Below are 22,217 nucleotides of genomic sequence, written 5' to 3'. Positions count from 1 at the left end.
CTATGCATAGGGAAATGTATACAGATATACTTCTAGGTTTACAGCTTTTCCTAGTAGCTAGGTAACAATTTTCCTAAAGTGACACGCAGTCTTTGGGACACTAGCCTATGAATATTGAAGGAATGGGGGAAAGGAAGGGAATTGCTATCCCTTTTGACCTTCATGAAATATAAAACAACTTTTTAAAAATCTCTCTTTTGTTTCCATCATTTTAGCTAGTCCTGTCTTCCATTTAGGCACTCTAAACAAAGAAAGGGGGAGAAAAGGGATGTAATATTTTACTCTGTTACTATTTGTTTGGTTTTGTTTCCTTAGTGCCGACATTGCACTCTGCCTCCTGTGCGTTACCCACGCCCTCTGCCTCTGAGCCACAGCCCAGCCCTGTTCAGTGGTTTTACTTATCATTAGATATTCCATTTAAGTGATAGAAATTTAGTCTGGCATTAGATTGAGAAGATACTTGTTGGTGTAGGTGTATACTTGAAGCTGTTTTCTAGGTTCCAAATTAGTATTCGCTCTTTCCCCATTTTTTGACATTCTTTGGCTTTGTTTTGATAGAATACCCAATGTGATTGTTGAAACTACAATTTTCTTATCTTCATACCTCTCCTAGAATATCAGTCCCTCTGGAAATAGCCAGCTTCTTTTTTTCTAAGGGTTCTAAAAAAGGTACGGAAATAATTCTTACTGGTTCTGATTGACTTGTTCCTGGACATCAGATGCTCTCATTTGTCTGGTCTCTATCATATGTAGAACCTTGGAACTTAGAGGACAGAAGAAACAGCCTCATTCAACCCATTACCCAGGGGATTGTTAGTTGCCAGGAGAGTAATAAAGTAGCTGTTATTTCACAAGTAGGTGAACTGGTAGGTAAGAAGGTGTTAAAAGTTACAGTGGTTCCTAGGAGTGACAGTAAAAGGTTGTATTAGAACTTTTTTTTTGTCAGTTGTGGGGCTTGACCTCTGGGCCTGGGCACTGTTCTGAGTGTTTCAGCTCAAGGCTAGTGCTCTACCACTTTGAACCACAGTGCCACTTCCAGTTTTCTGGTGCTTAATTGGAGATAAGAGGCTCATGGACTTTCCTGCCAGGGCTGGTTTGAACTGTGATACTCAGATCTCAGCCTCCTGAGTAGCTGGGATTATAGGCATGAGCTACCAGCACCCAGCTTGTACTAGAACATTTTGAATTTTTGTTTTTGTTTTTACTTTTCCTTCAAATCTACTGTTGACAAGATTTTTCACTAATTGCCTCAATTTTCTTCTTTTCTACTCCCTATTTGATTCACCTTGCTTTTCTTAGTCTGATTTGTTCTCTCTCCAGTCCCAGAAAGGATCCTGTGTAAGGTAGTTATTTGTGTCTGCATTCTTCCCTTAATGTCTCTTGGGCCTGTCCACAACAAAGATACTAACATCCTTCTTGCTTTTTCTTACGGGTTCCAATAAAATAGAAATGGATAGTGCTGTCTTAAATAAAACAATACACATGGTAATATATGAAAATCTTTGTGAAATCATAAAACGAGATTTGATAGAAAAAAATAGGTTTGCCAGTGACCTCCTATTTTTGTTATGTGTGCTTGTTGTTTACAGATGGATGAACTGCTTGTTCATCTTATACATACTTCCTTCCCTCAAGAGCCTGCCCTGTGTGTGGCTACTACCCACTGGTAACAGCCAAGTGTACTTGTAAGCTCCATTGGTCTGTTATACAGACCAGCAGAGCCTTAGTGTTGGGTTACAGTTAAAACAGTTAATTTCCTTTTTTCCTTCTTTCCCTCCAAAGTTAGCAGTGTCATATTCAGTTTGTCAATGATAATAGTTTAATGTAAAGTGAAGATAATAACCTAGAAGGAACCATCTGATGTCACTGTCACCAAAGGAACATGGAAAAATTAAGGACAAATAAAACCACCAAACCTATCACACCTTGTATCAGAGCCCATCATCCCCACTTTCCTTAAATTTTGAGAATTATTTCTGCCACATCTAGTCATTCTTGTAGATATATACACAGAATGGTTATCCTTTCTATACTCACGTAGTGGCCTACTTTACCTAAAGAAGTTCAAAGAAAATAGTGGCTCAAGTTTTGACACAAGTACTCAATATATCATGGGCTTTCATTTTAGCACGCCCCTTTTGATGCAATGGTTATGGTGCACATCGCTTACTATGTGGATGAGAAAATTTTAGAGACTGAAGGAAGATGGAAGGTATGTCAGCAACAAATATTTCATCCTTTTTTCCCCCATAATATTTTTATACTTACAAGGTTTTAAATCCTCTCTATTTTTAGGGTGTAGCGAAAGAACGGGATATACCACTTCCAGAGGAGCTTGTGTTCACTGTGGATGAGAAAATACTAACTGACATCAGCCAAGCAAAAGCCCAGTATTTCAAAGAGGTAGATTTTCCCCTTTTCTCTTCAATAGTAATGCTTTTTTTACTGACCACATGGAAGAATGTAGCTATTACTCAATCATGGTAGTATAGCACAAGACATTTTACTAGGAATGGCTTTAATATTTTTAATGCCGTCCGACAGTTTCTTTAATTCAAATACTATTTCCATTTCTTTGGGATGTTCTGGGGTGATTTTTTTCACTGTTCCTATCCTGTTTATCAGGCATCTGATCTACAAATTGCAGCATATGCCTTCACATCTTTTGGCAAAAGGTTAACCAAGAAGAAGATGCTTCACCCTGATACATTTATTCAGCTGGCACTTCAGCTAGCCTATTACAGGCTCCATGGACGGTGAGGCCCATTCATTTCCCACTTTTGTAATGTTCTGGTCCTAGGGTATATGTGTATCTCTCATAGCAATTCCATCCAAACCCCTAGTATTCTTGCTCGCTTTTTTTTTATTGTGAAAATATCGTACAGAGGGTTGCCAATTATGTGGGCAAGGTAATGAGTACATTTCTTATCAAGCATTGTTGCTTCCTTCTTGCTCACTTTTTTCCCCTAGTGCTCCAGTCAGCAGTATTTTTTTCTTTGTGCTTCCGTCAGTAGTATGTTAGAGTCCAGTTGCAACAGTTTCATCGATTTGCCTCTTAAAAATTACCACAGTATTTACTTGGTATTCTCTCAGGGGGCTTGAACTCTGCCTAAGCACTTTCCCTGAGTTCCATTTCACAACTTGAGCCACAGCTGCACTTCTGGCTGTTTTGCTTATTATTTGGAGATAAGATCTTGTCTCTGGGACTTTGGACTTAACTACCCTGTCTGGCTTCAAATCAGATGTCAGCTTCCTGAGTAGTTAAGATTGTAGGCATGAACCACTGGTACCTGGACCCCATGGTATCTTAAAATTTTTTTTTTTATAAGAGAATGGCTTACCAGTCAGTGTAATTCAGATTGTTTGGTTTTCTTGCAACTTGTTTATAGGTTCATAAAAAGCTATGATTTTATTGATTGTCCAGTCTTCACCCATTTTTGGAAAAGAGAAGCTTATTGTACCTTTCTTCATTCTAGGCAGAAGTGGATCCTTTTGATCTTTTGTACAGTCTGAGAAGATCTGGGTGGGATAGTTAGACATTTACATGTATTATAATTACCAATAAAGGTGGGTTTAAGCCACCATATTACTATTTTCTCATAATCTATTTTTTAATCTTCCTTTGATATTAAAGTGGGTTTTGTTTTATTTTATTCACTTTGAGCTCTTTCTTTCTTTTTCTTTTTTTTTTTTAAATGTGCCAGTCCTGTTTGAACTCAGCTTGAACTCAGGGCTTGGGTGATGTCCTGAAGCTTCTTTTGCTCAAGGCTAGCACTCTACCACTAGAGCCACAGTTCTACTTCTAGCTGTTTTTGATACTTTAGTGGAGTTAAAAAGTCTCACAGACTTTCCTGCTTAAGCTGGCTTTAAACCATGATCCTTAGATCTCAGTTTCTTGAGTAGTTAGGATTACAGGCATGAGTCACTGACACCTGGATTTTTTTTAATTAAAAAAATTATATTAGGGTTTAGAAAATGTACCTTTAACTTATCATTATTTTTATGTATTTCCACTTCAAATATAATGTAAGAAACTTAAATGTTTCTAATTTCCTTCAACCAGTCTTCATGTTGTCAGACATTTTACTTCTACAGGTGTTATACACTCTACAGTGCATTTTCAATATATTTACATAATCTTTTGTTTTATTGTGATAAACTCTGTATAACATAAAATTTGATGTTTTAATTACTTTTTTGGTGGCATTGGGATTTTCACTCAAGGTCTCACACTTGCTACACAGGTAGTCTACCACATAATCATACACGCTGGGTCTTGTTTGTTTCAATCAGGTTTTAGATAGGGTTTTTTTTTCCCAGGGTTTACTTCAGAACATATTTTCCTTCCTTTGCTCCCCATTTATCTTAGATTGCAAATGCATGCCACCATGCCCAGCTGGTTGATTGAGATAAGAATTTCAACTTTTTTTTCCCAGGCTGCCCTTGATCTGCCATCTTCCCCAGATCCACCTCTGAGTAGCAGTTGCTACAGATACGCATCACCACATATGACCAACCATTTTGACAATGTTAAAAAATGTACATTATGGTACATGTTCTTTAAACAAATTGAAAACACATCCTTTGTGCTGAGAAGATAGGCATGAGCCAACATGCCCAGGCCTGTTCCTGTTCTTTTTAACTGTCATGAATAGTGCTACATGAAAATTAACATATTAATAAGTCAGCGTGCTTTTTGGAGATTTGAATTCACACACTTTTCTGCTCGAGTACCTTCAAACCATGATCCTCTGGATTCCAGCCTCTGGAGTAGCTAGAATTACAAATGTGATCCATTGGCACGTGCCCAAATTCTTGATTTCTATCTCCTTTGAACTGCTACTGACTGCTTCAGTTATCTGTTGTGCTTCTAAGCAGCCTCTTTCTCCTTGGTTTCTTCACCTTTTAGCCTGTACTACTTATCAATAAGAAAATACCTCAAGAGAAGAGAGACAAGCTATTAGCCTCAGATTTCTGGATTTGCCTTTTGAGTTGAGATCTTGACTTCTCACATCCTGGCTTCCTTGTTAGCCTCAAACTTCAGTGTGGTTTCACAAGCCTAATAAAACTATTGAAAATGCTGTTCGGTTTCTTTGTCACTCATCAGTAAATTTCTGTTTAGTATGCAAACTTTCTGCTCATACATTTTATGAAGCATCAGATTCCTGTGGCAGGGGAACTAGCATTACATAAGTTATCTCACTTCAAGGTTTGTTCTCTTCAGATCTTAGTCTTCAAGTCCTGACTTCCTGACAGTTCTGAAAAGCTTTCAACCCATTTTTTTTCCTGTTCTTCTTGCCAGTAGGATTATTTTGCCTAGCATAGATACCTTGAGAAATTTCACATAGTATCCATTGTAAGTTTCACTGGTTGTATTTAATTAGTATGTATCCTAAGTCTCTCACCCACTCCATCACTTTAATAACCCTTTCCCTTACTTTAGTATTTTGTTTGATGGAGAAACTAGGTCATTCATGCTGTAGAGATTTCCTGACTATCTCCACAGTCCTCTTTGTATTTTCTGTAAACAAATAGTTAGAGAATTAAGAATCAGAGTCAGCTGAGCACTGGTGGCTTATGCCTGTAATCCTAGCTACTCAGGAGGCTGAGATCTGAGGATCACAGTTCAAAGCCAGCCCAGGTATGAAAGTGTCCCCCGTGAGACTTTTATCTCCAATTAGCCAGCAGAGAACCCTAAGTATAGCTGTGGCTCAAATTGATAGAGTGCTATCCTTGAGCATAAAAGCTCAGATATAGCACCCAGGCCCTGAGTTTAGGCCCCATGACTGCCAAAAAAAGAGAAAAGAATCAGTTCTTTCTTTTGTTATTTTTATGACAATAAATAAATGGCTGATGTTTTATGTTTCATAATTATCAGCTAGCATCCATTATAAATTTTTCTCCCTGCATTTTCATTACATTGTTTTTGATCTTCTTATTCATTATTTTATATTTTTCATTTCATTTGGGGAAGGATCTCATTATGTTATATAGGTTGGTTGTGAACTCCTACACTACAGTAATCCTGATGCTCCTGCCTCAGCTTCAGTGAGTGCTAGAATGCAGATGGGCCAGGCTCAGCTTCTTCTCTAAGCGCTTTGAGGAATCATTAATGGTTGTTGCCCAGATTCATTATTTACACAGTGATGATGCTTTATCATTCACTTTTACTGCTTTTAATTTTAGTTTTAATTTTCTTTCTTTCTGTATTTTGAGACAAGGTCTTGCCCAAGCTAAGGGTAGTCTTAAAATCCTGGGCTCAAGCAGTCCTCCAGCCTTAGCCTTCCCAGTAGCTGAGACTGTCTGCCCTGCTAGTCTGAGTGTTTGTTGTGTTTTATGTTTTTAAGAAGAACGTTACTTTAGCGCTGTTCAAAATTTTTATTAATGCTTTCTTCACACTTGGAGAGGACATTGGACGTAGAGATATTAAACCAGTGAGGCTCAGCAATATGTGAGCTTCCTAGTGCTTCACTCAGAACATTCAGCCTCACTCTACGTCACGTCATGATTTAACCACTGGGAAACTGAGAGCACTTTGTATCTAAAATTATGTGTCACTTATCAGCTGAGAAAACAGAAATCCCTCTGGGGAACTTAATTTTGTTCATCTGTGTTCTATATGAAAAAGCAAAGGCCTCGACCTCTGTATAATCTATTTCTGGATGACAAATCACCCTAAAACTGAGTGGCTTAGACTGTAATACTTGTTATGAACATTTTCTACAGATCAGTGATCTGAGTGCAGTTTAGCTGGGTATTCGTCTCATGGTATGTAGTCAGAATGTTGGCCAGGGCAGTGTTTTCATCTGCAAGCTCTCTTAGGCAGGATCTATGTCCAAGTTCATGCACAGGTTGTCACCTGGGCCTCTCCACAGGGTAGTTCCCAGCATAGCACTGGCTTTCATTAGAGCAAGGCAGTAGCAGGAACACAGCTCTTTTTGAGCCTGATTTCAAACATGATATTTCATCACTTTGTCTCTATATTCTTTCCCTTAGAAGCAAGTCACTCAATCTAGTCTATACTAAGCGTGTACCGGAGCATAAATAGCAAGAAATGTGGCTTATTCATGGTTATCTTGGAGACTGACTACCACACACTTCATAATATATAACCTAATGGTGTTTGAAATAGTCCATATTATTAGATGGTTTTGAAAATAGCTTTTTTTTTTTTTACAAGTCTTAACTGTAGTTTGAATTGCACGGCTTAGTTTCTGAGCAAAGTTAACTTTATTAAATACCTGTATTTTCATAATATTAAAGCATTTTCTTATTTATGATGCACCTGGCATGTTGTTTTTATAGGCCTGGTTGCTGCTATGAAACAGCCATGACAAGGTTCTTTTATCATGGCCGCACAGAGACGGTGAGGTCATGCACTGTAGAGGCCGTCAACTGGTGTCAGTCCATGCAGGACCCTTCTGCCAGTGTGAGTATTGGGAAAGGATTGGCAGGATTGGTAGGATTTGCTTAATTATCCTAGAGGAATGAAGACCCTTAGATAATTAACTTCTTTGCTTCAGTTCCCCTGGGTCATTAAAATTACTTAAAAGCATTTTTCTCTGAAATGTTCAAAGCATCTGTGCATTTGCCAGTAAGATGTGCACTGAGAAAAAACTAAGAAATGTGGACCAGAAGAGAGGCCTAACGTATGCCATTTTCTAAGCAAGTATCTTCACTGTGAATATTTCAGTAAAATGCTGCCAGAATTCTCCCACCATGCCTTTGAAGGGAAACTTATTCTCATGTGCTAGAATGTTTTGACATGACAGATTCTAGTCTTGTCTCAGATACCTAGAACCAGAAAAGGTATGTATGTGATGTATGTTGTTAGGTAATTAGAAAATAGTGTATTTCTCCTTTTATTTTTTTAGTTTTGGTAAACATTATATATGTGTGTATTAGTTTATTTTCGTAGAAATTCTTGATTGTCATGTTTTAGTTATGCTTTCACTTTCAAATCACAATAGTTACTGTTTCTGTATTTATTAATGTCACTTACAAGTTCCTATTTCCCTATCCCAGGAGAGAAGTAATTAAAAAAAACAGGGCTAATATGAAGAAAAGGCAATGGAACTTTTTTTTTTTTGTCAGTTGTGGTAGGGCTTGAACTATGGGCCTGGGTGCTATTCCTGAGCTCTTTTACTCAATGCTAGTGCTGTACTACTTTGAGCTACAGTGCCACTTGTTGGTTTTCTTGTGGTTAATTGGAGATAAGAGTTTCATGGGCTTCCCTGCCCAGGTTGGCTTCAAACAGTGATCCTTTGATCTCCGCCTCCTGATTAGCTAGGATTACAGGTGTGAGCCACTGGTTCCTGCCTGGCAATGGAGCTATTAGGGAAAACTGAAGCCTGAGCTTTAGTTCTACCTAGAAACTGTTTCACTTCCAGATTACCAAAATTCTGATTTCAACAAATTCAGGAGTTTTTTTTGTTTAATTTGGTTTTATATTAGTTGTTTTGAAAACTTGATTTCTTGATTGATAGTATCTCATCCTGTTTTTTCTTTTCTTTTTTTTTTTTAACACAGCTTGTTGAGCAACGACAGAGCATGTTAAAAGCATTTGCAAAGCATGATAAAATGATGAAAGATTGCTCAGCTGGAAAAGGTACTTGTGTTGGAATTATTATGACTTTTAAAAACTCTTTTGAATTGAAGATTGTTTTCTAACTTTAGATTTGTGGTTTCACTGCAGGATTTGACCGGCACCTTTTAGGGCTTCTTCTCATAGCCAAAGAGGAAGGCCTCCCTGTTCCAGAACTTTTTAAGGATCCACTTTTCTCTAGAAGGTAGCAGTAGTGTAACATTTTGTAATTTATAACAATCAGGATCTGTTTTTCTGAATGTTAAAAGATGCATTTTACTCATAAACTGACATGTGAAGAAAAACTTTTTTAAAAACTTAAGAGGAGCCAAACACCGGTGGCTCATTCCTATGATCCTAGCTACTCAGGAGGCTGAGATCTGACAATTGTGCTTTGAAGCCAATCCAGGCAAGAAAGTTTGTGAGACTCTTAGCTATGATTAACCACCATAAAACCAGAAGTGGGGCTGTGACTCAAAGTGGTAGAATACTAGCCTTGAGCAAGAAAGCCCAGTGCTCAGGCCCTGAGTTCAAGTCCCACAACCAACCAAAAATAAAAATAAAGAAGAGAAATACTACAAGACTCTTTAGGCCTAATCAAACATCTTTTCTTGGTGCCACACAGTGGAGGAGGTGGAAATTTTGTTCTCTCAACGAGTCTGGTTGGTTATCTACGAGTCCAAGGAGTGGTGGTTCCCATGGTACACAATGGATATGGATTTTTCTACCACATCAGAGATGACAGGTAAAATATCCCATTTGTTATTTGAATATTTTTCTTATGGTATGATTCTGATTATGTAGTCATTTGCTGCTTGTTGCATCAGTAACTATTTTTTCACCACATCGGCATTTCTTGTATATTTCTATATCTCAATCCCGCTTTTGAGATACTTAGACCAGTTTTTTTTTTAAGGGATTTTGTTATTGTTGTTTCAAGTTACTTCAGTGATCATGTCCTCATCCTCCAAATCAGTGCCTTCTTTATCATGTTTGTCATGTACAAGCTATTTTACAGCAAGTTCAGTTAAAATTTGTACATATACTTGGCCTGCCATGTCTGGGTGCTCTGCACCTGCAGGCTGAAGACAGCAGTGGGCTTGGAGGTAATTCAGCTGCAGCACAGAGAGCTGAAATGGTAGTATGAGGCACATATTTTAGTTGCTTGTGTGTTGTTTTTATACTTTCCCCTTAAAGATTTTACATTCGGCACCTTTTCAAAATGTTATCATCAGGTTCCATGTTGAGTATTTTACAGGCAGTACTTATTACTGATGGCCTCTGAACCCTTGGATTATGAACCCATGGTGCTCACCTGGCACACCTCAGTACACCCATTAAAGCTAAATGTTAAAGACTGGAGATAGATCTTAGTTTTTTCAAATGAAGAGTCAGAACTAAGTCATTCATAGAGCATTAGTAAGCTTATTCCAGTATGTCCCATGATAATTTTGTGTTCTATACAGTGATATGAGTTCAGGCCACATCATATACTTTGGCTCTCTGATTTCTAGAAAACTCATCCTTTTTTTTTTACCAGTTCTAGGGCTTTTGCCGGTCCTTAGGGCCTTGGGCACTGTGTCTAACCCTCTTTGTGCTCAAGGCTAGCGCTTTACCACTTGAGCCGGGGTGTCCCTTCCAGCTTTTTTTTTTTTTTTTGGTAGTTTATTGGAGGTAAGAGTCTCATGGGCTTTTCTGCCTGGGCTGGCTTGGAACCATGATCCTCAGATCTCAGCCTCCTAAGTAGATAGGATTATAGGCCAGTGCCCAGCTTCTACTCGTTAAAAATTTTAATTTGTTTTATTTAACACAACATATGTAAAAGGAATAATAGTACTTAAACATGTAATCAACATTAAAATTGATTGGTAAAAATACTTGCATTCTCTTTTTTTATGTGAAAGCTTGAAATTTCAGTATGTTTTTCACATTTAGAGCATATCTCAATTAGATCTAGTCATAGTTCATGTTATCAGTAGTTATATGTAGTTAATAGTATACTACAACATACTATATTATATTGTAGTATATTATATTAATATTAGTCTCCATGAGCTCATATCCAATAAAAGTGGTAACATTTGGAAGATCTGTTTAATTCAAGTAGCTAAGATTTTTCCAAACAAGCAATATATATATATATATATAGCATATACATATATGTATATATGTGCACATATATACATATATACACATATATGTATATACATATATACACATATATACATATATGTATATATAATGTTACAAAAATTATGTGTAGATAAAATTTACACTTAAACTTGTACAAGAAACCAGTGAATTTAACAGAAAAGATGTTAGAAAACTCTACTTTTAATATCCCTAGAGTAAAACTTCTGTTTGCTCTTTCAGGAACTATTTAGTGGGTCTTACAATGTGCCAGATATTGTTTTGGGTACTAAGAACAAAAAACAGACAAGATATTCTTTTTTATATTTTTTATTTTCTACTTAGAGATAATCAAAAGCAAACAAGTAAGCAAATGCAACTTTAAACAGTGCCGTGTGAGAAATAAGCAAATTGTGCTAATAGAGGTCAACTGCTAGGTGAAGCAGGGCTTCATTCAATGTGGTTAGGGATATCTCTGAAGAATAAAACTGAGATGTTAAAGATAAGTGAATTAATAAGGTTAAACAAGAAAACAGCTGTTGAATCTGACTGCTGCTTACTTACCAAGTCCAGTGCTACCACCCAAGGCACCATCTTCTTTCTTTCAATCTATTCATCAGGTTCCTTGCCTCCACCTGTGCTTCCTTATTAACCACTGAAGTCCCATTGTTGTCAAACTATAGCTCATTTCCCATGACCTTCCCATTTCATTTAGAGTAACATCCAAAGTCTTATAAGATCTGTGCAGTCTAGTTCTCAGTCTCTTAGTCTTTATGTTCTACAATTTACCTACTCATTTCCTGTAGCCACGCTGGCCTTCTTATTCCAAGTAAGCTCCCTTCTCAAGGCATTCACTGTTAATTTCCTCTGCATAGTGTTCTCTTCTTTGACACATATCCAGTTATCACCTCTTCATACAGATGTATGTTCATTGTCATCTCATTTGAGAGGCCTCATGTGGCTATCAAAAATAGTACTTTATCTCCCTTACACATACTTGCTGCTTTTCCTTTACTAATATGTTTATGTGTGTAGATTTACAATTTACATAAAATTTGCAGGTATAATATATATTTTTCATTCCTAGAAAATAAATTCCATAAGAACAAGGTTTGGTTATATCCTCAACTTTGTAAATATGAGGCAGACAGCAATTGTTTTCAGAATAACTGGTTGAACATAAATATTCAGTCCTGGGATAAGAAAGACCTGGAAAGCCAGGTGATGGTGGCCAATTCCTGTTATAGTAGCTATGTATACTAGCTTGAGATCTGAGGCTTACAGTTAGTTGGAAGCCAGCCCAGACAAGAACATCTGTGAGACTCTTATCTTCAATTAGACACCAAAAAGCTGGAAGTGGAGCTGTGTCCTAAGTGGTAAAGCACCATCCTTGAGCAAGAAAGTGAAGAGACAGTGTAGAAGCATGGAGAAAAATAAATTGAAAGAATTAGGAAGGGTCTTTCTTTGTATTTTGTTGATATAAAGGAACATCTGAAACTTGGTGAATTATAAAGGAAAGAGGTTAAATTAGCTCCGAGTTCGGTAGTCTGTGAAGTCCTAGGTCATTCCACATTTATTGAGGGCTTCATGTGGCTTCACCTTGTGGCAGGAATGGAAAGGCTAGGGGAAACATGAGGAACATGCCAGGGGTGGTCTTACTTTATGAAAACATTTGAGAATGGCATTAATCCCTTTTATCCTAAACATCTCTTAAAGGAACCAGCCCCAATGCCCCTTAGCAGAGGAATGGCTCAAGAAAATGCGATGTGATGTGTGTGTGTGTGTGTGTGTGTGTGTGTGTGTGTGTGTGTGTGTGTGTAAAATATTATTATGTGCCTCCACCAGAAAGAATGACACCGCCCCATTTGTTAGGAAATGGAAAGACTTGGAAAAAATTATATTAAGTGAAGTAAGCCAGACCCAAAGAAACATAGGTCCCATGGTTTCCCTTATTTGCTATAACTAGTATATGTCTAGGATAATCTTACCAGAAAAGCAGAAAAGGTCAAAAGCTATGTACATAAGACCATATAAGGTGATGCTAAGTGAAATGAACTCCAAGATAGGAACATAAAAAGTTGTTCTTTGTCGCTGTTGTTTTTTATGTACTATGTGATTTTTTTTGCTTCTTTTGTATGTTCTTCCCCCATGGTATAACCCCTGTTGTCACTGTATTGCTTCCAGTGTCCTGCATCTTGTATATACATTTTTCTAATTTGGGGAGGGTAAGGGAAATGACAAAATGCTGAAACAAGGATACAGTTTGACCAATTGTAACAATGAGATATACAAGACACTATGTTGAAAACTTTACAACTTGGGTGGGGGAGGGAGGAGATGTGAATGTAGGGAGGGAAAGGGATGGCAGAGGAAAAACAAAGGAGGGGGTAGCAATGCTTGATAGGAAATGTACTCACTACCTTAGTTATATAAATGTAATCCCTCAGTACAGTATCTTTCCAATAATATATAATATATATATAATAAATACATATAATATATGGATATATTTTTTCATCCCTACTGTCAGTGTTGAGATTTGGTGGAATATAAGATCTTATATATAAGATCCCACCAAATCTCAACACTGACAGTAGGGATGAAAGTGCTTTATGAGTTAAAAGGAGGGGATTAACCCACAGCAGACCCCAGCAGAGAGTAGGGTGAGGATGACTTGAACAATGTTGATAAAGAAGGTGGAAGGAAGTGGAAGGTTTGAGATATATTTTGGAATTAGAACCAGTATGCTGGTAGATTGCTGTTTATGATGGGGGCATTTACTCAGATGGAGGATATTAAGGGAGGAGATTTTGGAGGCAGGTCAGGGTAGAGTCAAGTGTGATGTTTTGTACATGCATAAAAAGCAAAAAATAGTGACCAAAAATGTTAGGAAAAACTATTTCTTCCTTGAGCTCAGAGAAGCCAGTCTTCTCCCATTTACTTCAGCAAATTTTCTCACTCCTCAGATACAGGATTCTCTATCCAAAAATCTTGTCATGGTAGATCACTGTACCATGTCAGCGTCTCTCTGGTTCTTTTAGAAATAGTTTTATCCTACCACTTATCTGTCACTATCTTTTGTGTTTTAATTGCTACCCTTTAAAAAAGTTCAAATTATATTAAAAACATGAATTTCATTTTTGATTTATTCCAAAAGCACATTTTAGGAAGGAAGGAGATTTTGCTGTTGTTGTTCTATTTTGAACACAGTAAGACACCTTGTTCCAGAAGCCTCTTGGGTTATTTTTTGTTCCCTTTTGTTCTTAGGCTCTAGCCATCTAGTGAGTTGGGGTTCCCTAGCATTTTGTATAAATATTACATCACTTTTAGCTATGTCAGGTGACATATACCTAACATCATCAGGAATCACAGTTCATGTCTGAACAGCTGGATAAAATAAAGGTACTGGCTAGTTCTAGCCGCCCTCCAGATTTTGAACCTAATGTATCATCACTCCTCACTTTTTCATTTGTACTTCACAGGTTTGTTGTGGCTTGTACAGCCTGGAAATCTTGTCCAGAGACCGATGCAGAAAAGCTAGTTCAGATGATTTTTCGTTCTTTCCATGATATGATACACCTAATGAACGCTGCTCATCTCTAGGGTCTATGCACTTACCAGCTGTATCATTGAACTGAGTACTGAAAGAAGGTGGTGATCCTGGATAGAGGGGATGTTGACTTAAATTTCTCATGTGTAGAAATGATTAGAATAATGCTCTCTAACTTTTTTTTCTGCCACTGAAGGTAGAAATACTTTAAAGCTTCTCAGTGCAGCAGCAATGCAAAACTATGATATAGCAAATAGAGAACTATGCAATGTGCAAAATAAGCCTCAACAATGCAAATCTATGAATTTTAACAATGCAAAATTTTAACTTCTAGATAACTTTGTTGGTACTTGTATAGGTTACAGGTTCTCGCTGAAGATCATTATCATTGTTATGTCTGTCTTTCAAGCACTTTAACATTTCCTAATTGCCAAAGGGTATGAGTACATAACCGGATACTGTTTTCCCTGACATCAGTGCCTTCTACACTCATCACATGAATATAAGCCTATTGGGTTTGATGGGAAATCACTATAATTCAATGGCTATCCAAAATGGTTTATGGACAGATAATTAGATTGTGGTAGAGGGATTTACACCTGCTCTCTATCACACACACACATGAAAAATCCTAAAAGCTATTACGTTCTTGTGATTAGTTTTATGAGTGTAACAATATCACTGACACTTAAGAATAATTTTAGAGATTTTTAAAAGGTTAAATTTTGAATCAGATTCTCAGGACTTTAAAGTTGTTTCCTTCATGTTGTTCAACTGTGTAGACTGTATTCTCAGAAAATAACCCAAATCATATATGTGCGTGTGCATGTGTATATATACATATATATACATACATACTTGTTTTGTGTTTGAAAAAGTGATTCCTGATTACTTTGTATGTCATGGTCTCAATTAAATATTATTGTTTAATAAACAGTCAAAACTTAGAATCTACAACTTTCTCATGATTTGCCATTTCATTGTGCCTGGTTAGATATTTTTCAGTTGGCCTTGCCTAAATTTGTTTAAATGGACTGAAGTTGGAAGGTCTAGGTGGGCCTCACTCACTGGGACTTCATGAGTAGGACTCTGTCTCCTTATGTGGTCTCACATCGTTGAGGTTACTCAGGACTGTGTATCTGTACTTGGTAGTGAGAGTGTTCTGAGAGGTAAGGATGAAAACTACCAAGTTTCTTATGCCTGTGTTCTGAATTACAAAAGGTAATTTCACTTCTGCATTCTCTTGCCTGAGAAAGGACCCAAAATAGAAGTCCAGATTCAAGAGCTGGGAGAACCTCACCTCTTGATAAGAACAAAGTTGCTATTGAAAGAATGTGCATGGAAGGCATGACCACTCATTTTAATATAGATTATGCTACGCTTAATACACCTTTGGACATTTTATGTTTTAGATTTGATAAGGATTGATTTTATTATTATAGCTGACACATAAACCCTTTATGCTGGGCCAGGTTCTGTCTTGAAAAGTATTTCTTGGTGATAATATAAATAGCTGACTCCTAGTGCATTCTGATACATCTTTCTCAGTTACAATAGATTGACTAAAAATTGAAATCTGAATTTTTTGCTTTCAAGTTTTGTAGACTAGATAGCCAGGAGAGTTACAATAATTTGGTTGGTTGAAATAATGTCTAGTAAGTTGGGCATTTTGGAAGCTGTATCCCTGTAGAGAGACTTTTATTTTTGTCTTAATATGGTTCAGCAATTGTTCTGAAGTTGAAAATCACCTGGGTTCCTTTTAAAAAAAAAAAAAAAAAAAGATTCCCAGGGGCTGGGAAGGTGGCTCAGTGGTAGAGTGCTTGCCTTGCATGCCTGAGGCCCTGGATTCAATTCCTCAGCACCACATAAGCAAAAAGAAAAAAGCCGGAAGTGGTGCTGTGGCTCAAGTGGTAGAGCGCTAGCCTTAAGCTGAAGAGCTGAGGGACAGCGCCCAGGCCCAGAGTTCAGGCCCCACGACCGGAACCCCCCACCCCCCCAAAAAAAGATTCCCAGGTCTTAGTCTAGACCCTAAGTCAGAGTGTAAGAGGGCAGATGTTTTTTTCATGATCATTCTTAGGCGGGTCTGAGAATAATTACATAGGAATAGGTAAAGTACTGCTCACTTGGACTCCGTGTACTGGTGTACTCTTTCTCCGTATGAGGTCTGTTCTGAAATTCTACCCACCTGTTTACATAGTCACTTTTGAAAAATTCTTAGGGAGTATCTGAATTTTTGATAGAAAACTAGGTTTTATAGTTGACTAACTGGAAGACCTGTTACAGCAATGTGAATTGATACTGCTGTAGGCAATTGGAGAAAGAAATGGGAAATTACAGAGAAAATAAACACCTGTCATTGTGAATAGCTTCCAATGGTTTTTCAACGTACTTCTTGCTTTCCATCTAAATGCACCTTTTCCTTGTTGCAGAAAAATAGACCAGTTTCCTTAGTAAATGAGGGTATTGTGAAGGAAACAATTTCTATAGATTTTATCATTGCTATTGCCAGTGTTTCAAATTAAGATTATGTATATTTGAATTCATTAAGTTTTAGTTATATTAAAAATACTCAGCTGGTTCTTTCTTGCTTTCTGAAGCAAATATGTGCTTGCAAATTTGGGTAGTATAAGAGGAGCTCGTCTTCACTTTTCCTTGGGTGTGAATGGTAAACGTGGGAATACATTAAATAAACAAACCAAAAGAGATCCAAGATGTGTGAATAGAGGTGCCAAACACAAAGAAAAACCAAAGAATCAAGTGTGTAGATGCATTTTGAAGAGTTATTTTTGAAGGAGACGATGGAAGTCAGCAAGAGAGATAATAACCTTGTAAGATTAAGAGACAACAGCATAATATGAAAGAAAATACCCTGGCATGTGCCACCTGGGCTTTACAGTAAACTCTTATCAGTGCAGATGCTGGTAATTCTAGATACTGGAAAGTGTCACAATCCTCACAGGCTTGCAGGCCACTCAGATAAGTCATCTGAAATCTGCTCAGCAACTTGCTTTGGGAAAGGATCCCACATCACCTCAATGCTGTAGTCAGGAAGGACGCACTTTTAGAAATGAGCTATTATTGGAAGTTGGACTGCTCTAGAAGCCTATAGCCCTCGGACAGTCTCATCTCTGGGACCCTTGTAAGCATTCTCTGCACTGGCTTGGGAGGTGGCCACCTTGTGATCCCCAGCTTGGCTCAGTGACTGTGATCACACTCCAGCACCCTCTGGAGGATGCTGTTAAGACTCAGGGAGGAATGGAGAACTGGGAGTTTGAGTTCTTTTTTTGTTCCCCGAGTTCTTATCTGAGACTGTGCACTGTGGCAAGGACAAGGGCCCAGGGAGGCACTCCCATAGTTCGTGCTTCCCCTCCCTGCTGTGCTGAGCTTAGACACTGGGTACTGATAGGGTGGAGAGGGTACGCGGCAGTTCCCTCTGCTGTTCTCTGCACTGGGCTGTGTTGAAGGGTCCTTGAACAGCTCTGTGGCCCTGCTTGTCTCCTGATGGTATGTGTTACATAGAGGAGAAGGAGTCAAAGGTGGAGGAAAGCCTCAGATCCAGCCCTTATCTTGTCCCTAGACATGGAGATCCCTCCCGCCTGAAAAAAAAAACTCACTCACTTTGCCTAGGTCTGAGCATAATCTTACTCCTGGGCGTGCACTGGCACTGGCAGAAACACCATTAATTATTCTTGCCATCCCACCTATTCCGGTTTCTTCTGTGCCTTAACATCTTGTCTGTCAGATTGCATTGCTGTCAGATCTGCTGAGCACCACAGAGAAGGTGCAATGCTACCCATTACTACCTCTTTCCACACAGCCTCTGAAACTGCACCACTGTACTGCTTAGAGGAGCAATGTTTTTGGCCTGCCACTGCCAAGGCTGTCAGAACCAGTGATAGAGAGATGGAAACAATAGCATCTGAGGAAACACCAGTTGCCAGTAGAGACTATCACTCCATTGTGGGAGTGAATTTTTTTTTTTTTTTGTCAGTCATGGGCCTTGAACTCTGGGCCTGAGTGCTGTCCCTCAGCTCTTCAGCTAAAGGCTAGCACTCTACTCAACTCTACCTGAGCTACAGTGCCACTTCCAGGAGTGAATGTTGTATGAACCACACTTGCTCAACTGCTTTGTGTCTCAACTTTCTCATGGCCTGTAGAGACAGAAGATCTGTCCAACTCTATCATGGTTTGCAATTCATCCAGAGTCATGAATCACAATCAAAGAAGCTATAGGGAGACATATTTCTGGGTACCTACCCAGAAATAAAGCCAGTATTACAACACAAACTTATAGACCAAGGCACATCTTCAGGAGAAGGCTGTTTACTAAGAAAATAGATGATCTGTCATTTGCCGGATGCACCAGAAGTGAGGAAAACAACATAAATATGTAACTAGCAACAGATCCCAATAAAGTCAATTTAAGACAAATCAACAAGGTCCAAATGAATACAGAAAAATAGTTAAGTGAAATTAAAAAGAATGCAAAGTGCCTATCCTTTGAGCAAAAATATCTGGGACGGTGCCCAGGCCCTTTGTTCAAGACACACACACACACACACACACACACACACACACACCCCTGTACTGTGCCCAGGCCCTTTGTTCAAGACACACACACACACACACACACACACACACACTCCTGTACTGTAGAAAGGACAGCTTTTGGAGCTGGGAACATAGGGTATCTACATATAAAAGCTTGAACTGTGACTCCTTTGCCTCACCCTATAAAAAATTCAACTCACAAAGGACCAAAGGACTAAATGTAAAGTCTGACTCTCATAAACTACTGAAGGAAAATCTAAGAGAAACATTTTGAGGCACCAGCCTTGGTAATGAGTTTCTAGACAGAATTCCAAAATGAGATCACATCATGCTGTGGGCTGAATCAGGATATTTGCCAACTGCTCATTCAACAGAAGGTTAGTATAGAGAATATGTAAAAAAATTAATCTAAATAAAAACGTGCAAATGGTCCATATAATGGCCATTTTAAAAAGAAGAAATACAGCCAACAAACATGAAAAACTATTAATTATCATTAGTCAATAAAAAAGTCAGGTAGCTGAGGAGGTGGGGGGGGAAGGGATGGTAGGGGAAAAACAAAGGAGGAGGTAACAATGCTGGATAAGAAATGTACTCATTACCTTCTCATATAACTGTAACCCTTCTGTACAGTATTTTCACAATAAAAAACTTTATTAAAAAAAACAAGAAATGCAAATCAAAACTACAGTGAGATACTCCCTACCTCATCCCAGCTAGAATGGCTATTTGAAAAAACAATACAAAAATCACAAGTGCTGTTAAGGATATGATGGAAAAGAACTCTTACATACACTGTTGATGGGAATTAAAATGAGTAAGAAATTCTAGAGAACAGTACAGACATTCCCCAAAACAGATCTGCCATGCGATCCAAATATCTTACGTCTAGGTGTAAGCCAAAGGAAACAAAACCTAGATACAAAAGAGATTCTTGTAAGCCAAAGGAAACAAAACCTAGATACAAAAGAGATTCTTGTCCTCCCATGTTTATCAATGCACTATTCACAACAGCTGAGTTATTATCAGCTTAGATGTCCATCAGCAGATGAAAGATAAAGAAAATGTAGTATCACTACAGATACCCACACATATATACATGTATACACACACACACACACACTCACACACTCACATATATATAGTTACACATTCAATAGAGTACTGTTTCGCTATAAAGAAAAATGCAATCAGCCTAGGGAAGTATCTCAGAGCACTTGCCTGCATTGGAAGACCTTGAATTCAGCCCCTAGCACTGCTAGAAAAAATAAAGCCATGAATAATGAAATCATGTCATTTGCAGCAAAATGAATGAAAGTGAAGAACATTATTTTAAGTGACATTAGCCAGGAACAGAAGAATAATTTAGATACATTCTCACTTCCATGTGGAGGCTAAAAAAGTAGAATTCTGATGACTAAAGATTGTGAAAGGGTTGTGTAGGGGAGGGAAAGGACTATTGGATCTGATCATTTGTGCTAGATGTATGTATGGTAATATCACACTTAACCCTATTAACATGTCCAGATACATGTCAATAAAAGTTTTCATAACTTCTATTTCATAATTTAATAATTCAGAAACTTACAAAGGGAGATGTTAGATGTTGAACAATTTATTTTTCCTTTTTACTTGTTACCAAATAATTGTATTAGCAACCAGCTATTCAGGACCATAAGAATTTTCCCTATCTCTGTAAATTCTGTTACTCCTATACCTGTATATATTTGTACTTTTGCTCCTCTCTCAGGGTGTTACTGATAACTGATGGGTCTGAAGAAAGGCATCACTTCTAATTCTTAAGCTCCATATGTTATAATATCAGGTACCAAACTGTATGTTTTAAATTTTTGTGGAATAAAATGAATCTATATTTATATACCTTAAACTAGGAATGTACTTTACAGGTCAGGAAGTTGTAAAATGATTTGAATTTATTTCAAGGTACACTGTAACAAGGGTTCACAAGTGCTGTGTGCCAGTCTGAATATTGACCATGGAAAAATAGATGCCTTTCTGTGCCAGCAGCTGTTGGTGGGTGCCATACTCCTTGACTTTGCCATTCTGGATCACCACAATTAGGTCTGCGTTCTGGATGGTGGACAGGCGGTGAGCGATCACAATGCACGTGCGGCCTTCTCTGGCTTTGTCCAGGGCTTCCTGCACAACCTGTTAATAAAGCCAACAGAAGTTTTATACTAAAGGCTATATTCATAAATTTTAACATTAAGGAAATTTTTAAAAGTTACCACTCTAGTAAATTCAACTAGTAATTTCTAATCTCGAAACTGTCTTCATGCATATATCTACTATATTACTGACATTAGAATCTACAAATAGTTTTGCTATGCATTTCAGCTATAATAAAAACAGACTTCCACAATGTAAATAATATTCATAAATATTTAAAATTTCTAACTAATCACATCACTTTAGCTCCCTTCTGAGTATTTTTCCAGTTTATCATTATTCTAGTCAGTATGTCAGAATTGTGAGTCATAAAAGTTTTTTATCTTAAGAATACTTGTTTTGTATTTGGAAAATAGGCATTCATTTTAGAAAATTTGGGATGAAATAAAATGTTATAGTCCCTTAAGGGCTTTTTCTTCTAGGTTCACTATTTGCTTTATTTTGTGGTTGAGAATAACAAACAAAATCCATTATACTAATTTGAAAAGATGTAATGTGGGAGGCCAGACCTTTTCACTTTCAGTGTCCAGGGCTGATGTAGCTTCATCCAGCAATAGGATCTGAGGTTGTCTGATGAGGGCTCGGGCAATAGCAATCCTCTGTTTCTGACCTCCTGAGAGCTGAGTCCCTTTATCTCCCACTCTAGTTTCATATTTCTGAAAGTCAGCATTAATAATGGTAATAAATTTCTAACCCAGAAAAAGAACTGATGATAGATTAATGAACTATTACAGTTCTATTGACAATGAAAACATTAGAATCAAAAGTTTTTGTAAGATAGTTAGTTGTTCATTCAGTAAAATATTTTCAACTTAAAATGTTTTCAAACTTGAACTAGGAAGGTAGTAGCCCAATGGCATTATGTTACAGAAATCTGAGCAATAAGTTCTTGAATTTTCCCAATCACTATAAATAGCATTGGATTTGATGTCACTGCAGTCCTAAAAATGTTTTATAATATTTCCAGTTTTTAAAATTGAAGTATTTGTATGACTCATGTGGAAACTAGTCTATTCTCTCTTTATACTTTAATAATGAATATCCACATAAATACCGAGTATCTGCTTGCCCTTGAATTTGAGGAAATATAACAATTAACTCAGCTCAGAAGGAATGTATACTTTAGAAAAAAGATATACAGCTGGCGCTCAACATTAAAAAAGTACTAAATAAATAGTGTATACAATATGCTACGAAAGATCAAAGGGGGAA

The 22,217-nt window shown here is 37.6% G+C and overlaps 2 protein-coding genes across 4 annotated transcripts in view; one reads left to right on the top strand and one right to left on the bottom strand.

Moving 5' to 3' along the window:
- Nucleotides 1-15,217, top strand: part of Crot (carnitine O-octanoyltransferase) — a 31,379-nt gene extending 16,162 nt beyond the window's left edge. For 2 of the 3 annotated variants that reach the window (XM_013026065.1, XM_013026064.1), the window contains exons 11-18: nucleotides 2,129-2,212; nucleotides 2,296-2,403; nucleotides 2,626-2,756; nucleotides 7,306-7,429; nucleotides 8,530-8,608; nucleotides 8,696-8,789; nucleotides 9,210-9,329; nucleotides 14,197-15,217. In XM_013026065.1, the coding sequence (XP_012881519.1) occupies nucleotides 2,129-2,212; nucleotides 2,296-2,403; nucleotides 2,626-2,756; nucleotides 7,306-7,429; nucleotides 8,530-8,608; nucleotides 8,696-8,789; nucleotides 9,210-9,329; nucleotides 14,197-14,317 (861 nt within the window). In that variant the 3' untranslated portion in view covers nucleotides 14,318-15,217. Of the gene's footprint in view, nucleotides 1-2,128; nucleotides 2,213-2,295; nucleotides 2,404-2,625; nucleotides 2,757-3,476; nucleotides 3,567-7,305; nucleotides 7,430-8,529; nucleotides 8,609-8,695; nucleotides 8,790-9,209; nucleotides 9,330-14,196 lie in introns of those variants that run through there. The other variant, XM_013026066.1, reaches the window with a different exon arrangement.
- A 5,299-nt stretch (nucleotides 15,218-20,516) lies between these two features.
- The window catches only part of Abcb4 (ATP-binding cassette, sub-family B (MDR/TAP), member 4), a 63,018-nt gene continuing 61,317 nt past the window's right edge, over nucleotides 20,517-22,217 (bottom strand). The window contains exons 27-28 of the mRNA XM_013026076.1: nucleotides 21,515-21,661; nucleotides 20,517-20,984 (exon numbers count right to left, since the gene is read on the bottom strand). Of these exons, the coding sequence (XP_012881530.1) occupies nucleotides 20,778-20,984; nucleotides 21,515-21,661 (354 nt within the window). The 3' untranslated portion in view covers nucleotides 20,517-20,777. The remainder of the gene's footprint in view (nucleotides 20,985-21,514; nucleotides 21,662-22,217) is intronic.

The sequence above is a fragment of the Dipodomys ordii genome, unplaced genomic scaffold, assembly GCF_000151885.1.
Source record: "Dipodomys ordii isolate 6190 unplaced genomic scaffold, Dord_2.0 Scaffold90, whole genome shotgun sequence".
Lineage (NCBI taxonomy): Eukaryota > Metazoa > Chordata > Mammalia > Rodentia > Heteromyidae > Dipodomys > Dipodomys ordii.
Note: the sequence above shows the minus strand (reverse complement) of the source record. Positions and strands in the feature narration are given on the sequence as shown.